Below are 13,773 nucleotides of genomic sequence, written 5' to 3'. Positions count from 1 at the left end.
AAAAAAGAATCGGGCAAAATGTCGCGCGCTTTTGGAAGGTGGGGCAGACAAATTGGCCCGTCGCGTGTCGACAAGATGGAAGCCTCACAGCACCCTGCGAGCTCTTCGCAGCAGAACAGTGCGTATCATCGGTATGTCGATACCATCGAATCTTCCGAGCGCGAGACCATCAAAATCCGCATTATGACCTGGAATATGCATGGAAACGTCCCGATGGGTGATCTTGAGGTGTTGTTTGGTCGTGTCGATCCGTGCATGGCGCCAGCGCAGGCTCCCCAAAATCCTCACCGCATTCCACAACTTCCCATGTCTGACACGCACCCATACCATATTGTCGTGGTGTCATGCCAAGAATGTCCGTGGGGCGAGGGCGGTCAGCTCATGCACAAAATTCATACGGCGGGCGAAATTGGCCATGCTTACCGCTATACTCGTGCGAGGCGCGATATGACACCTGCAGACATACAAGCCGCGATGTCTGATCACTCATGGAAGGATACATCCGCGCCAAATTCGCGCGCCGATGTGTCCACAGACTCGCGGCCGTCGCTGTCCTTGACGATCCCAAGTGCTGATGACAGTATCCTTTCGAATGCTGCTGAACATGAGATCATTACCAATCATGAAGGATGTGAAATGATTGTCACCTCGCGCGCATGGTCTAAGGTATGCCACGATTGGTTGTGTCGTGGCTTACGACGCACATGCGCCGAATTATTAGCAGGCTCTGATCCCGACTCTGGCGTTAGCGCACATTCTAGTCCCTCGACTTCCTCTAGTGCCAGGATACCTAGTATATCGTCTGTGTCCTCGCTTTCGCCGCAGTGCATGCGTCATCCACCTGAGCAGCTGGGTGTGTACAACCTGTTGATCAAAGAGCGACTAATGGGATGCTACACAGCCGTCTACGTATGGCGTGGGTGTGCGGACTTCGTGCGTGGTGCCAGTGCCCATGCGGTCTCAAGCGGCTTGCTGGCTGGGCGTATGGGAAATAAGGGCGGTGTGGGCATTAGTGTCATGCTGGGTACGACACGCCTACTGTTCATCAATGCGCATTTAGCAGCGCATGCCAATCGGATCGATGCACGGATTGCTAATATTGAGAAAATCAAGGCGGAGCTGAATGTTAATACGTTTCTCCCGCCTGATCATCCGCAGTTGGACAAGCGCGACATTACGAAAAACTTTGATCACTGTTTCTGGTGTGGTGACCTTAATTTCCGCGTCGACATTTCTCGCAAGCATGCTGATTCGCTATTGCAGCAGCAGTCGTATGATGACGCTTTAGAGTTCGACCAGCTTCGTAAAGTGTTGCGAGACGGTCATGCCTTCGATGGCTTCCGTGAGGCTCCTATTGACTTTCCGCCGACGTACAAGTACGACTTGCAAAGGGCAGAGAGGCAGCGTCTGCGCCACCACCCTAGTATGCTTCTTCGAAAAGGTGCTGCGTCTGTCCAGGCGAGCGAACTTCCAAAGAAGGCAAGCTCTTCCTCCCTTTCGTCGGCTGTCGAAAAGCGCCGCCCGATGTGGCGTCGCTTTTTACACAGATTCCGTCATTCAGAACAAGCCATCGAGGAAGAGGCCATGCAGTGCCAAGACAACAATCTTGCGACACTGACACGTAAAAGCTCATCCTCTACGCTTTCAGGCGTGTCGACCAGCTCATCAGCCATGGAGCAGCAGGAAGATGACCGGCAGTCAAGGGGCGTTGCTAGTTCTGTCGCGGCGCACAACTCGCTGTCAAGTAAGCTGCAAGCAGCGGTACACCTGCATCGATCCGACTCGACTTCTTCGAGCGTGGCGTACGACTCGAGTACGAAGCAGCGCGTGCCCTCTTGGTGTGACCGAGTTCTATGGCGCAGTAATGACTTTTCGCACACAGACATTGCCTCCATGTCGACTGATACGTCGCATAAGAAGATAACTCGGTTTTTACCGTGGAAACACATGCACAAGTCGTCGAAGGATTCAGACGCAGAAGCGTCAGCGACGCACACCTTCCTGCTTCAGGCACCTCTCGACTGGATTCACTCCATGGTTGAATCGAAAAATGCATCGCTTCTGGAGCCCTTTCTCGATGAAGATATGCTCGTTCCGTCTAAGGGACAAGTCAAGGTCATTGACTACAGTACGATCGATGACGAAGGCGTCCAAGCCTTGGGCGCCCGCTCGGACCACCGCCCTGTGCTATTTAGTGCGGCCATAGGCATCTAATATCCACGTGACCTACAAGACAGGGAGGGCCCACGACAGCGACGTGCTGCGCCTGGACTATGAGCGAGCCGGGCCTGACGTCGGAGGACTTGTCGGTCTATGTAGACAAGCATCCATTCAAGTCAGAGGCGTATCTCCAAAAAATGGGTGCGAATGGCGCGCCTGTGCCATCGCGGCGGAACAAGCCTCTGAAGCAGATCTTGAATCAGGAACGCGAAGCATACTACCAAAAGCGTGGGATGGTAGATCCGACAAAGAAGCGCGGTGACAGCACGCCGAAGCGACGAAAGACCGAACAAGAAGCAGACAGCGAGGTGCCGGCACCTCGAGAAGAAGGGCCGCTGCGTGACGTGCCCACATGTATGTTCGACCACTACTCACGACAGACACGAGTGTGCAGGCTCCTCCGAGTCTGTTGCCCCCTAAGCGGTACTGTGATCTTACGGGCTTGATGGTGCGTACGCAGTCACTCACTCGCAGGCGCCCTATACCGACCCCAAGACGCGTCTGCGGTACCACAGTGCCGAGGTCTATCAGATCATCAAGGGCTTTGCACCCGGCGCAGATAATGCATACCTTGCTTTGCGTGGCGATGCGTCGCAGCTTTTGTAGCTATTTAGATCATGCGTTCCTTATCCACCTTTTGGAAGTGAGACACCAGCCCGACAGCCGCCGGGTCGTGGGCCACGGAGGCTTGCTCGCGCTTTTCTTGTAATAGCTGCTGTAGTTCTTCTTTCGTGTGTGGTTGTTTCTGTGTGAGTGCCTGTGGCCACGTACAAAATCTGTCTCGGGGGGCATGAAGCGTCCGCGGGACTGGGTGTCAGGTCGCAGCACGTACTGGCAGCACATATTTTTCGTACCAATTTGGGTCGCCAAAGTACAGCATGAACCCCAGGGGGAACATCAGGTACCTTGATTCGTTAGTGTGGTGACGTACATGCCGAAGCGGAACACCTCCAACGCAGGCCCCGCCATCTTCCCTAAACTGGCGTGGCGGCGAGTCGTGGACAAGGCACCGTGCACTGGGCCTAGTGCTTAGTCAGACGTCACGCATCAGCGACCCCTGCCACGCCAAGTGGGTCCGGCGTCCCTCTCGAGTGTGGCGCATGGCGAAAGGATCACGTAGCAAGACCTCTGCTACGCCTGCTACACGAAAAAAGCATGCGGCTGCGTCCGCTGCAAAGCGCGGTGAGGCAAGTGAGCCAAAGGCCCAGCCTGCTGCTCCCAAGCCGGGCAAGCCGAACGCGCCTGGCCAGCCGAAAAAGAAGCTCTCGAAAAAAGAGCGCAAGGCCCTTGCCAAGAAGAAGGCCTGGGTACCGCCGCCCAAGCCGCCCAAGCAGGCACCATACCCCCTTGATTCGATGGGCTTGGCGAGCCTGCTGCCGCCTGACCTGGTCGTGCTTCTGCGCAAGGCACTCAAGAAGGATATTATCACGCGCGTCCGAACCCTGGAATCCCTGCTTGCGTGGATCCAAGGCCGGCCTCAGCAGGCGCACGAGGCGCTGAGTGTCGAAGAGAGGTGCGAGGCCATTGCGCTGATGCTTCCGTGCTGGGTGTATTTGTTCCCCCGCTTGGCACTCACGCCGTCGCAGCGGATCCGCCAGCTCACGCTGCAAGTGCACGACGCCATCTTGGCGTTTCCAATGCCGCACCCCGATGCGTCCTGTGTGCGTGATGAGCTTTTGTCGTACACGCACATGGCGTCCATTCTTGGGTTCTGGGCCGTGCTCTCGCATGATACCAGTCGCACGGTCACACGACTGGGCATGCAGGTGTGGAAGACGTATGTCGCGTGGCATGAGCCGAACGCGCAGCCGACGAAGCTGTCCTTGTACGAATATACGCATGTGCTGGTGGATCATCTGCGTCCGATCCTGCTGAGCCCTATGCCGGCCGCCGCGCTGGCTCAGATGACGCCGTCGCTCCAGATCACGCCTGCGTCGGCGGACGGCACGGAGCTGCAGGCGAAGAATCGTGACGATGCGCATGTGGACGAGAATGCCGAGGAGGTCAATGGCCGACTCGTGGCTGGCGCTCTGGCGGTGCTGCATGGGCTGCTCGAGACAGCCGCGGAAGAGCTGATGCCTGAGTTGGACGCGTTCTTTGAGTCCGCACAGCTTTGGTCCGCGCTGCTTTCTCGCGAGGCGCTGCGCGACGATGACGAGCAAGCGCATGGTGCGTCGTCGCCCGTCACGCGGCAACGTGCGTGGAGCCTCCTAGCGCTTCTTTGGCGTATCGACGCGGCGTGTGTCGATCGGCACAAGGACACGATCCTGCCCCTGGTCATGCAAGCGGCGTTGGCTGAGCGTGATGTCGCGGTGATGCAGGATATGCTGGCCGTGTGCCTGCCTCTGCTGCGTGCGTATCCCAGCGCGTGGATCGACGACGAGGACGAGAACTTGCTGCCGCAGTTCCAAGCGTGGGTCCAGGTCATGGCGCCTCTGGTGCCGGCTGCGTGCTTCCCTGCGGTCATTGTGTTCCTGTCGACGATGCCGCCGGAACTTGTGCCGCACGCGTCGACGTCGCTGCCGATGATCATGGAGCCGCTGCTGAGTCTCGCGCAAGTCCTGGCTCAGGGTATGTCGCATCCGCGCGCATGGGATGCGTACATGCTCATGGTGTGTGAGTGCTTGCGGTTCATGGTGCGGCGCGTCGCGCCTGACACGGAGGAGACGCGCGCGTATGTGGCAGATGAGCTGCAGTGCATGTACTCGACGATGGTCCTGCCCTGCGACGCACTGCCTCTGCCTGAGCGCCTTCGCGTCAAGTCGGCGCGTGAGCTGGGCCGGTGCCTGGCTGCGCTGGGTGATAGCGTGCCGGAGGGGACGCTCGCGATGATACACGCATCGATCGCGTCTATCGATGTGGCGCGCGACGGTCCGGCGCTGACTGCGCTGCTCGTCGAGATGGCCAGCGCCGGTCGCGCCGATGATGCGCTGGCGCATGCGCTGCTGCAGCGCCTTCTCGGCGCATGGGAGCCGTCGTCAGTGGCGCTTCTCACGCAGCTGCTGGAGTCCGACCTGCGCACGCATCTAACTTCCGGCGACTTGGCCGACAGTGCTCTGCTCGTGGCGACGCACCTGATCCCGAGCGACCTGGCGTCCGAGGCGCCAGACAGCGTCGTGTCGTTCTACACGGCGTACTTGCGTGTGTGCGCGGCGCCTGAAGCTGTGTGGGAGGCCCTTTTCGGCGCGACGCTCGAGGCGCCGCGCACCGTGCTGCCTGTCCTCGTGCGTGTGGCGCGAGACGCAGCGCCGTTCGCGTCGGCTGACCGGGTGCGTGCATGGCAGCACGACATGATACCCCGGCTCATGGCGGAGCCGCGTGCGTGGCTCGCGCTCCTCGATGCGCCGCCCGACACGCTCTTGAACCAGGAGACGAAGGACACGTTGATTCGCACGCTGATCCACACGGCGCAGCATGTGGACGCGTCAGAGCAGCCGTCGTTCCTGCGCATCCTATGCACATGGATCGGCACGCGCCCTCACGAGCATGCCCTGCAGGTCTGTGCTGACGCCGAGGCCGTCGCGCACCTCGTGCCCCTCGTGTGGCGCACGGGCTACCTGCGTGATCAGCAGGCCTATGCGCGCACGCTGTGGACCTACCTCACCGACGCCTCCGAGGCGCTGTATCCGCAGGCCGTCGAGGTCCTGCAAACCGAGCTGCTGCATGGCACGACGCCGCCGCGTCGAATCGCGGCAGCGTCGCGCGCCTTGCCGCCGGCGTTGGCCTCTCAGGTGGGTCTTAGTGCCGAGCACCTCACGCACGCGATGCAGGACGTGGCGGGCGCCGCGACGAGTCCGCTCGTGGCCGTGCACGACCCCATCGTGCCGCTCGCGTCGACGGCGCCGCCTCTCGTTCCCGCACACATGGCTCGGCTCCTGCGCTATGCGGAGGCGTGCATCGATGTGCCGCACACGCTCAGCGTGGCGCAGACGCTGCCGCCGATAGCCCTCGCTGCCATGCTGCTCGAAGACGCCCTGGTGATCGGTGATAAGATGGAGCATGTCTTTACGTCGCCGCGTGACGCGCAGGCATGCCTCGTGCGCCTCGTGCATGCCGTGACGCGGCAGCTCTCGTCGCTCGCCGCGCATGTCTCGGCGGACTGGCACACGAGCGCCGCGGCCGCGATGCCCTCGTACGACGGCTGCGACGCGCTCACGGCGCTCCTGCACACGGTGTGGACGTACGCCGTGCGCACCGACGCTCTGTCGTACGCGCGTCTGTGGTCGCGCCTCCTGTCGGGTGTCCTGTCGCTGACGTCCGCATCGTCGTCCGAGGCCGACGTATGGGTCCGCGCCTGCCGCACCAAGTCGGCGCCGCTAGCGTGTGCCGTGCTGTGGGCGACGCGCACGCGCCCGACGGCCGCACATGCACGCTGGCGTAACGAGCTGGCGGCGGATCTCAGTGGCGTGCCGAGCGCACGCGCGAACACCGACGGCGTCCGGCTCCTGCACCTGCTGCAGTGCGCCGCGCCGCCGCAGGAGACAGGCGAGGCGCTCATTCCAACGCAGCGTGCCATCTTTGTGCTCCAGACGCTGCAGCGCTGGGTCACGAGCGACGATGACCTCGACGAGACGGTGTTTGCGCTCCTCGCGACGCTGTTCACGCACGTCGCCCCCGTCGTCCAGAGCGTCGCGGGCCGGCACCTCGATATGATGCTCGATGTCGTGGAGGAGAATATCCATGCCGTCGTACTCAGCGAGCCGGCCGGATGGCCGACGCTCCTGAGCACGCTGATGTTGCTCGACACGCTGTACGCCCTGCGTTGCCACGAGCATGTGCAGAACGCTCTGAGCGCGCACCGCAGCGCGCTCGTAGGAGCGCTGCACGACGCATTCGTGCACGTATGTGCGTTTGTGGCCGCATCGCGTCCGACGCCTCACGACGCGCTCGATGCGTGCACGGAGCGCCTCGCGCGCCTCGTCGACGCGCACGTCCCTCCTGAGCGCTTCACGGGCCCCGACGACCACGACACACTCACGCGCCTCGTGTGCACGACCACAGCGTGCCGGGCGCTCCAAGTGGCCGCGCTGAGCATGCTGGCGAAGGCGACGCATGCGCGCGTCCGAGAGCAGGTGGTCGAGATGGCGGTAGGCTCGCTCTCAGACGCAGCCGTGCCGCAGCTCAGCGCGCCGCTCGTCGCCTCGCTGCGTGCGCACGCCGGCTACACGCCGGCCGTGTGGGCCGACCTCGACCGCCACGCCGTGTTCTCCTTCCTGCTCCAGTGGCTCGCGGTCTTGGACCACTTTGTCGAGGCATCGCTGCCGCTGCGCACGGTCTTTGCGAGTGAGCTGCAGACGCTGCTGCCGACGCAGTTGCTGCCGAGCGTATTTGTGCTGATCAGCGGCGTGCCCCGCGACATCCCTGCGCTCGACGGACTGCGCTACGCGCTCGACGAGGTCGACGTCGCGCAGCTCACGCCGGCCTCTGTGCCGGCGCTGCAGGGCCTCGCAGCGCACGTCTACTACCGCACGCTCGTGCATGTGCCGACGCAGGTGCGTGACTGGTGGATGAGTCTGCGCGACCGGCAGCTGTCGATGCGCGTCGCGCACTTCACGTCCCGCTTCTGCACGCCCGTGCTGGCGGAGCGCGAGCTGCGGCATCTCCGCGACCCAGCGGCCCTGTCGCGTCTGCAGGACGAGTCGATGTCGGTCAGGATCCTGGCGTCGAACGAGGTCGTGGCCACCTACACGGTCGACGAGCACCCGATGGAGATCGGCGTGCGTCTGCCGTCGGACTACCCGCTACACGGCGTCGAGATCCGCGACTTGAAGCGCGTCGGCGTGAGCGAGGCCCAGTGGCGCGCCTGGCTGCTGGCCGTGCAGCAGCTGCTCAGCGGCCGAAACGGCCTCATCCTCGATGCCCTCACGCTCTTCAAGAAGAACGCCGAGGCCAAGTTCCAGGGATACGAGGGCGCCGAGTGCGCGATTTGCTACTCGATTATCAGTCCTACCGACCAGTCGCTACCGACCAAGCCCTGCCGCACGTGCAAGCACAAGTTCCACGGCAGCTGTCTCTTCAAGTGGGTGAGCACGAGCGGCGCATCGACGTGCCCGCTATGCCGCTCGATTCTGTAGCCGCGCGAGCTCGTCGGGCGACAGGCCATCGAGGCGCTGAAGCAGGTAGTCTATCTCGACCTTTTTCGTCAGCGGGATAATGTATTGCTGGTACAGCCGGACCATGTCGTCCGACTGGATCTTGCGCTCCGCGGCCGCCTGGTGCGTGTGGTCCAGGTTTTGGCCGTACACCTCGGCTTTCTGGTGGACGCGCTCCAGCAGCTTTTGCTCCACGGCCGGCTTGGTAATGAGAGACGCCAGCGCGTCCGTGTCGCGCGTCTGGATAGCCGGGATAAACGCCGCGGGATCCGCCCGAAATTTGCTCTCCGACACAAACATGCCGAAGTAGATGCGGTGCGCTATCGCACTCAGCGCCTCAATGTCACACACCACCGACGAGCCATACTGCCGATCGTTCAGCGGCCGGCCCTCGCGGATCGTGATCTGCGGCACAATGTCCTGCGTGTAAAACTGTACAATCTCGTGCGTCACATTGACGCGGTGGGGATGCAAAATCTCAGGATAGTCATTCGGCGCGAGCACCGGCTCAGGCAGCTGGTCCAGCGGCGTAAACGGATGCTCATCAGGCGCAAGCCACCGCCCAAGCTTCGCATGCCATGCCTCCGTAGCCCTGAGCGACCACGCTAGCCACGAGCCCGTCCAGTGCTCCTTCTCTCGCAGCTCGGGAAACGCTCCATCCTGGTACACACACGCATTGTACGCAAACTGCGCGCGCTCAATCAGCCGAAACACAATCGACTCCTCCATACGCTGCAGCGACGCGCGGATATTATCCAGCGATAGGATCTCTTGCACACTCGCATGGTGGAAGTTGATCGAGTCCGCCATGGTAGCCAAAGCTACGTACCCTATGTGGAGCTACGCGTGAAAAAACCAGCGGCGCGCCGTTTGCGGGGTAGCCGTCGACTCGGCCCCACCGCCACGCAGCGGCTTGGCAATGCGTGCATGCGCCTCTGTCGACGAGTCCCATGCCTCGTCGACGTTCTGTGCATCGAGTCGCCACTCGAGCTCCTCTATAGTGTCCGCACGCGAGGCCAGGCGCTTTTCCGCCAGAGCCACGTCCCGTTTGAGCGTCGCATTTTGCTCAATAAGACGCTGCTGCACACCCATCAGCTGCTCGAGGCGTCGCTCAATGACCGCCATCTTGCGCTTCTGCGTGCCAAAGTCCATGTTCTGGAGGAGCACACGGTACTCATCCTGCATCGCCTCCAGCTCCATCTCCAGGTCCACGACACGCTCACTCCGCTCCCGCAGACCCTCCATGAGCCGCTCTTTCAGTCGCTCATACTCGCGCAATCGCAGCGTCACAAGCTCACGCGCCTTCTCCATCTGCCGAGACGCATCGACCAGGCGCTGCACGCACGCTGGATCAGGACCCCGCTCGTCACCACGCACGACAGCCGCACTCAGCAGTGTCATGGCACGCCGCTGCTCTTCGTGACTTGCTTTCAGGTCCTCCAGCGAGCGCAGCAGCCCAGCCGTCTCCTCCCCCCGTATCGCTAGCAGCTGCTCCAGATGCAGCGTTTCGGAGCTTGTGTTTTCTAGGTGCGTCGACGAGTGCTCCTCGAGCATGTGCCGCAGCTCGGCCAGTTGCACAGCCCCTTCTTCACCGACACGCAGTCCATTTTCGAGGGCGCCAATCTGGTTCGTAATCAGATCGAAACGCTGCTGCAGCGCCGCATTTCGACTTTCCAGCGCCTGCTTCTGCTGTTGCAGCACAGACATTTCCTGCGTCGCAATACGCGTCGACATGACCTGCTCTGACAAGGCCATATGCGTCCGGAGGAACTCTTCCTCCAGCCACTCCAGCTGGTCCATACGCAAGGGAAAGTCGGGCGCTTGGCGACATGCCAACACCAATGGCTTCATGCACGCCATGACCGGCTCTAGCGCCACCTGGCGCCCTTCCAGTGCCTGGAGCATCTCTTCCACACGCTGCTCGCGACTCGTACGCGGCGCAGGCGTTTCCACCACCCGCACCTCAGCAGGCGCTTCATGAGACGGCGCCGTGTCAGCCAGCTCTTTCAGCTCGCGGTTCTCCATCTGCACCTCCTCCAGCTTCCAGCGCGCTTGCATGAGTTCCGCCTCCAACGTGCGGTTCTGATCTATCAGCCGTTGCTCTTGTGCCACCGCCGCAGACGCCGACACATCTTTCGAAGAAGGCGCCTGCTCACCCAAGAAAGAGGTCCATGCATCCATAGGCACAGACTCACCTCGGCGCCACGCTTCGACCTCCGTCTCGAGCTGCTTGATATGCGATTGATACGTGTGGATCTGGGTATGTGCTTTTCGAACGAGCTCACGCAGCTCGTTGGGCGACAGCTCGGCATTGATGCGGGCATTGTTTTTGATCGACTTGGCTCGCACACCGAATCGTAGCGTAGACAGCGTCTCATCCGCATTGTACGCCACGGGCGAGCAGTTCACAATCAGCGTCGTGCGTGAATTCCCGCCCAGCGACTCTTGCAGGATGCGTGTGAGTTTCGAGTCCCGATACGGCACATGCGCAGACTTGCCATCTGTCAGCGCATTGATGACCATGCCGAGAGCACTCAGACTCCGATTGATCTTCTTGGCCTCCTCGAGTGTTTGGCCACTCGCGCCCGTCTTGTCCACTTTTTCCGAGCCTGCCAAGTCAACGAGGTATAAGCAGCCAGACTTGGTGGCACCCGTCTCGGTATTACGCTGCTGGACGGTGAATGTGAAAATGGTGTGAGAGCGAGACGACTCAGCATTCATGCGTGTTGCCGAAACAACACGCACACCTGTGCCTCTTCGAATGACATCATATACTTCATCAGGGCTGCTCATGTAGTGCTCTGAGAGGCCCTTGACACGCACGCCCTTGCTCTTGTCCTCCTGGATCGGCAGATTGATACGATCAGGCGCCAGCAAGTCGCGGATTTTTTCCATGTAGATTTCCATGAACGATACCTTCACGGTGTACTCAATCGTTGGCGGACTGTGCAAAATACCCTGAAACACCTGGTCTGTGAGGCGAGGAATGATACCGCGCGTGTGGTCGTCTTGGATATCTGCACCCATCATGGTATATGTCTTGCCAGAGCCCGTTTGGCCGTACGCAAAAATCGTGCCATTGTAGCCCTGTAGCACATCATTCACTGTGCCCTTGATGCTGTGGTCAAATACGTGCGCCTGGCTCGTATCCATCGGAAATACATGATCAAAGGTGAACACGGCATCGGAGCCACGCGTCAGTCGCACCGACTGCGTGTCATGATGCTCAACAATCACCGCATCATCACCTGAGCGAAGACTCTCGCCCTGGACTTGCGCAGGCCGAAACCTTTCTGTTAGCTCGTAGCCAGACGTACCGCGCAACGACCTTGACGTGAGCTGCCATACAGCTCGCGGTGCAGCAAGAACAGCGCCCCACCAACACTGGACGAGCTCGTGTGTCGCTTATGTAACTCCTAGCCACACCGCTTCCCCTCCGTCTTTCATGTCGGCGGCCAACCGCACCTACGAAGAACGGGCCCAGCAGCATCCGAACGCATGTGCCAAAGGTCTGCTTGAGACGATTGTGCACAAGAACTCAAATTTGTGTGTGAGTGTAGACGTGACAACCAAGGAGGAATTTCTCGCTGTCGTCGAGGCTGTCGGACCGTACGTCGCCCTCATCAAGACGCATATCGACATCATCGAAGACTTTGATGACGATTTGGTCGAGCAGCTGACGCATCTGAGTGTGCGCTACAACTTTATGATCTTCGAAGACCGCAAGTTTGCCGACATCGGAAACACAGTGAGCTTGCAGTACGCGGCCGGCGTGCATCGCATTGTGCGCTGGTCGCACATGACCAATGCCCACTTGATCCCAGGCCCCGGCGTCATTTCTGGCTTGGCATCAGTGGGTGTGCCGTACCAACGTGGCTTGCTTCTTCTCGCTGAGATGAGCACAAAGGGCAGCCTTACCACGGGCACCTACACGACCGCAAATGTCCGCGCCGCCATGCAGGACGAGTCGCAGTTTGTATTCGGCTTCATCGCCATGCACCGCGTGCATGAGGACCCGGCGCACTTGGATCCTGATCTAACACATGAGCAGCGTGCGAAAGATCTGCTCATCCTGACGCCGGGTGTGGGTATGGACGTCCAAGGCGATGGCAAGGGACAACAGTACCGGACGCCTGAGCAAGTGATCCGTGACAGCGGATGCGACGTCATGATTGTGGGCCGGGGTATCTATGGGGCTTTACTCAACAAGGACCTGTCCCGCACAGAGGCTCTCGAGTCTGTCAAGGCCCAGGCACAGCGGTACCGTGAGGCCGGATGGAAGGCGTACTTGGAACGTTTGGCGCCAACTTCGCACAGTACGTAGGTGGTAGCTCTAACAGCAGGCTTCCCTCGTCGATCGTCTCGTCACTCTCGCGAAATACACACTTCAGTCAAAGCGGAATCACCCCCACCTGTCAAACAGGCGCTCGAGCCAGAACCGAGAGCATCGCCCACGAAGAAGATCAAAATGGAGCTCACAGCAGATGAAGCGCGCAAAATCAAAGTGCCACGGAGATGGAAGGAAGTATATGACCTGTTGGAAAAGCAGCGTGATGATATCGTCACGCCAGTGGACACTATGGGATGTGAGGAAAATGGCCTTGAAGAGCGGCGCGCCGACCGTGGACGGCTACGAGCCGACGGCAAAGAAGAGGACGACAAGGAAAAGGAGCAGCGACGACAATTCACCACTCTGGTGAGCTTGATGCTCAGCTCCCAGACCAAGGATCCTGTCACGGCCGATGCCGTGTACAAACTCCAGACCAGACTGCCTGACGGCCTGACGCTTGCGTCGCTCCGTGATGCTCCGCATGATCAGCTCATCGACTGCATCGGCAAAGTCAGTTTTTATCGGCGCAAAGCAGACTACTTGAAGAGCATGACACGCATTCTTCAGGAGAAGCACCACGGCGATGTGCCTCGCACCATTGACGAGCTGTGCGAAATACCTGGCGTCGGTCCGAAAATGGCTTTCTTGCAGATGCAGAGCATGGGTCTTAATGTGGGCATTGGTGTTGACACACATGTCCACCGCATATCAAACCGCCTGGGATGGTGCAAGACCAAGACACCTGAACAGACGCGTCTCGCCCTCCAAAGTTGGCTTCCACGCGAATACCATGGCGTCATTAACAAGCAAATGGTGGGATTCGGACAGGTCATATGCCTACCTGTAAGCCCTCGTTGTGACTTGTGCTACATTGGTCGAGCCAAGCTCTGTCCCTCGTACAGAAAGGTGGATCCCAAAACATTGGGGAAGCGTGTGCCTGTCTACTATAAAAACGGCACGGTCGACCGAGGCGAGGGACCGGTGCCCATCCAAGACGATGCAGATGCGCACGTCACGCCTACGGAGGCAGTTGTGCGGTCTGCAGCGACCTCCCAGGCTTTGGAGTGGTAGTCCTGCTGTGTATAGAAATCGGCCCACTAGAGATAAATTTTGGCCTTTTTTTTTGCCCCC

The 13,773-nt window shown here is 60.3% G+C and overlaps 7 protein-coding genes across 7 annotated transcripts; 4 read left to right on the top strand and 3 right to left on the bottom strand.

Moving 5' to 3' along the window:
• Positions 1-18: 18 nt before the first annotated feature.
• Positions 19-2,214, top strand: MRET_2225 (endonuclease/exonuclease/phosphatase family; the record flags this gene model as incomplete). Its single annotated transcript, XM_027628852.1, has 1 exon — positions 19-2,214. One exon carries the CDS (start codon positions 19-21, stop codon positions 2,212-2,214), a length of 2,196 nt encoding a protein of 731 aa, XP_027484351.1.
• Positions 2,215-2,273: 59 nt separating this feature from the next.
• On the top strand, positions 2,274-2,826 carry MRET_2224 (INO80 complex subunit C; the record flags this gene model as incomplete). Its single annotated transcript, XM_027628851.1, has 3 exons — positions 2,274-2,574; positions 2,601-2,668; positions 2,695-2,826. The coding sequence occupies 3 exons, from the start codon at positions 2,274-2,276 to the stop codon at positions 2,824-2,826; spliced, it is 501 nt and encodes a 166-aa protein (XP_027484352.1).
• Positions 2,827-2,830: 4 nt separating this feature from the next.
• On the bottom strand, positions 2,831-3,189 carry MRET_2223 (DUF2346 domain protein; the record flags this gene model as incomplete). The annotated part of the gene is made up of 4 exons (XM_027628850.1): positions 2,831-2,965; positions 2,992-3,027; positions 3,053-3,125; positions 3,152-3,189. The coding sequence occupies 4 exons, from the start codon at positions 3,187-3,189 to the stop codon at positions 2,831-2,833; spliced, it is 282 nt and encodes a 93-aa protein (XP_027484349.1).
• A 131-nt stretch (positions 3,190-3,320) lies between these two features.
• Positions 3,321-8,294, top strand: MRET_2222 (E3 ubiquitin-protein ligase listerin; the record flags this gene model as incomplete). Its single annotated transcript, XM_027628849.1, has 1 exon — positions 3,321-8,294. One exon carries the CDS (start codon positions 3,321-3,323, stop codon positions 8,292-8,294), a length of 4,974 nt encoding a protein of 1,657 aa, XP_027484350.1.
• MRET_2221 (chorismate mutase) lies at positions 8,274-9,122 on the bottom strand (the record flags this gene model as incomplete). The annotated part of the gene is made up of 1 exon (XM_027628848.1): positions 8,274-9,122. One exon carries the CDS (start codon positions 9,120-9,122, stop codon positions 8,274-8,276), a length of 849 nt encoding a protein of 282 aa, XP_027484285.1.
• Positions 9,123-9,152: 30 nt separating this feature from the next.
• MRET_2220 (kinesin family member 5) lies at positions 9,153-11,658 on the bottom strand (the record flags this gene model as incomplete). The annotated part of the gene is made up of 2 exons (XM_027628847.1): positions 9,153-11,601; positions 11,630-11,658. 2 exons carry the CDS (start codon positions 11,656-11,658, stop codon positions 9,153-9,155), a joined length of 2,478 nt encoding a protein of 825 aa, XP_027484286.1.
• Positions 11,659-11,757: 99 nt separating this feature from the next.
• MRET_2219 (orotidine 5-phosphate decarboxylase) lies at positions 11,758-13,713 on the top strand (the record flags this gene model as incomplete). Its single annotated transcript, XM_027628846.1, has 2 exons — positions 11,758-12,628; positions 12,656-13,713. 2 exons carry the CDS (start codon positions 11,758-11,760, stop codon positions 13,711-13,713), a joined length of 1,929 nt encoding a protein of 642 aa, XP_027484307.1.
• Between the last annotated feature and the right edge of the window lie 60 nt (positions 13,714-13,773).

This window comes from Malassezia restricta, chromosome III, assembly GCF_003290485.1.
Source record: "Malassezia restricta chromosome III, complete sequence".
NCBI classification, from domain to species: Eukaryota; Fungi; Basidiomycota; class Malasseziomycetes; order Malasseziales; family Malasseziaceae; genus Malassezia; species Malassezia restricta.
The sequence above is the reverse complement of the archived record's forward strand: the minus strand, read 5'-3'. Positions and strand labels throughout refer to the sequence as shown.